This window comes from Nansenia antarctica (assembly GCF_963989245.1).
Source record: "Nansenia antarctica genome assembly, chromosome: 4".
Classification (NCBI taxonomy): Eukaryota; Metazoa; Chordata; class Actinopteri; order Argentiniformes; family Microstomatidae; genus Nansenia; species Nansenia antarctica.
Window position 1 is genome coordinate 71,246,301 of NC_137689.1, and position 2,879 is coordinate 71,249,179.

Consider the following 2,879-nt stretch of genomic DNA (forward strand, 5'->3'; position numbering starts at 1 on the left):
TCTCTCTGTCTCTGTCTCTGTCTCTGTCTCTGTCTATCTATCTATCTCTCTCTCTCTCTGTCTATCTGTCTATCTGTCTATCTGTCTATCTGTCTATCTGTCTATCTATCTATCTATCTATCTCTCTCTCTCTCTATCTCTCTCGCTCTCTATCTATCTATCTATCTATCTATCTGTCTATCTATCTGTATCATCTTCTAATCTTCATCTCTATTCCTCCTCTCAGATCACTAAGCTGAAGATTGACCACAACCCCTTTGCTAAAGGATTTAGAAAGGAGGGAAGCCATACCCGCATCAAGAGGTAAATATCTATCTACATATCTCTGATAAATCATCTAAATCAAATTGTTATGTTCATCGCATACAGCCGTAATTGATATAGTGAAATGCTTTGGGATCTTGCTATCAACAACAGTCAACAACAATCATTGAATCAACAATAATACATAAAACCGTGGCAATAGTAGTCATTTGTGTGGCGAAAGTAGCAGCAGTTAACGACTGCAATAATAATAATAGTAATACAATCTCAAGTGTATGTAGCAGCAACCGTTTGTGTCTGAGTGTGTGTATGTGAGGGAGAGGAGAGGGAATAATGGCTGTTTCTTTGTTTTCTTTGTCACAGCCATCGACCTGGCAAAAGTCCTGGGAAAGTTGCGAAGAAATCCAAACGAGACTTAGACACAGAATTCCCAAATCCTCCAGGTATGGGTCCTATATGAACATTTACCCCAGAATAATGATCACTGAATACATTTATAAAACCATGGCTGCTGAGTTACTATAGTTACTATAGTTACTATACACTGAGGAACATAATGATATTAACTCACCAACTGCCAAAGCATTCCGGAACACTCACCACCTCGAGTGCCAAGTGTTCTATCTGGAAACTACACTCTGATTGGCTACAAACTGAATCATCGTAATTTCTACATTTTCTTTGGTGAATGAAGTCACCCATGGCACTGTACAATGTTTTGATTAGATTAGATTCAACTTTATTATCATTGCAGAGTACCGAAAGTACCAGACAACGAAATGCAGTTTAGCATCTAACCAGAAGTGCAAATAGTGATATAAAACATGTATATTCAGATATGTACAGGAGATGATAGTACTAAGCTATGTACAGTTATGGTAGCTACGGTCTATACAGCATGGTCTATAAGAGGCTATATCAAAAAAGAAGTATGTGCAGTGGGCAAGAATGTTGAACATTTGAGTGACTTTATTCACGCATGGCACTAAATGAGCTAACGCTATAATGAATGCTCTTCTAACCTTCCATCACTTCCCCTCCCAGAACTCCAGAGGGTGCCATACGACCCCCAGTCAGCAGAGGGCAGGCTGACCCTGGGAGGAGCCCCAGAGGAAGTGTCCGCTAAGGAGGAGCTGTTCTCCCCCTGGGCTATGGAGCAGGACCCCTCCCAGGGCCTCCACGCGGAGCTCCACGGGCAGGACTGCAGCAGCGAGGAGCAGATGGTGCCTGCTTCCATGGCATATCAACCCTATAGGTACAACCAGGGACACACACACACACACACACTGCAGGACATGGACACACACACACACCGCACACCGCAGGACATACACACACACTGCAGGATGCAGACACACATACACACACACCGCACACCGCAGGACATACACACACACTGCAGGATGCAGACACACATACACACTGATACTCCGCAGGACAGACACACGCACACAATCCGCAGGACACACACTGCATACATATACCGTAGGACACACACACACCGCAGGACAGACACACACACACACACACACTGCAGGACACACACACCGCACACCGCAGGACATACACACACACTGCAGCATGCAGACACACATACACACACACTTGACACAGACACACACACACACTCCGCAGGACACAGACACACACACACACATACACATACCGTAGGACAGACATACGCACACACACACACACATCGCAGGAGAGACACACACACACGCACACACAGGATGCTGCAAGATACATGCAAATTGCAGCCAGCCTTCTTTTCAAGGGGAAGTATTTTTTGACAGAACGGTGGCTGTGCCAACTCCAGAGTCATGCTAGCAGCCTGCCGCGCGCCCACACAGGAACCAACATACGTAGAAACAGGACCTCGATATAGAACACATGACTCAGCATTGTTCTCAACACTTTCTATGCTGTTAGGTTAGGTTAGGTGCCCTCCTCTACGCTTCCCTGTGCGAGGGGAAAAGTTCTCATTTGGCATTCTTCGACTGAGTCAAATAGTGTCGAGTAGTGTAATGGAGAGTTTTACATTTACATGTGTGGGCTTGTGATGTCTCATTGGTATCACAAACACGTGGAAATTAACCATCTGCCCTCTGTGTTTCTCCTTCTCCTCCTCCGTCACCGCCAGGTCTGTGGAGTACGGCAGGCTTCCCTCTCCCTCCTCCGAGTCCCCCGGCCCCGCCGACGTGGCCACCGTCCCCTCCAGACCCGGCCCAGCCAGAGAGATGGGCCACTCCCACCACCACCACCTCCACCACCCCCACCACCACCACCGGGCCCTGGCCCCCCCAGCCATGACCCCCCAGGACTACCGCCTGACCCCCAACACCAAGTCCAGCCCCGGTGGCCTCCTTGCGTACCCCAGCCTGTACGGTCACTACGCCGCTGACCAGGGCGTGGGGGGGGGTCAGTGGGGGGGCGAGGGGGGAGCAGGACAGTACCTCGGACCCTCTACCCCCCACCACCCGCCGCCACACCCCCTGGCGGCAGATCATCACGGCGGCCCGCAACGAGGCTACGCGGCGCCGGCCACCGCTCATCACCAAGGCAACGCGGCGGAGTGGAGCCAGTACCCGCTGTTCTCCTTCTCCTGCTGGTGA

At 49.5% G+C, this 2,879-nt stretch overlaps 1 protein-coding gene across 1 annotated transcript in view; it reads left to right on the forward strand.

Annotated features, from left to right (window-relative positions):
- Positions 1 to 2,879, forward strand: part of LOC308156341 (T-box-containing protein TBX6L-like) — a gene marked incomplete at both ends in the record, with an annotated part of 5,809 nt that extends 2,930 nt beyond the window's left edge. Inside the window, 4 exons of the mRNA XM_080529679.1 lie at positions 227 to 303; positions 628 to 707; positions 1,309 to 1,519; positions 2,408 to 2,879. Of these exons, the coding sequence (XP_080385805.1) occupies positions 227 to 303; positions 628 to 707; positions 1,309 to 1,519; positions 2,408 to 2,879 (840 nt within the window). The remainder of the gene's footprint in view (positions 1 to 226; positions 304 to 627; positions 708 to 1,308; positions 1,520 to 2,407) is intronic.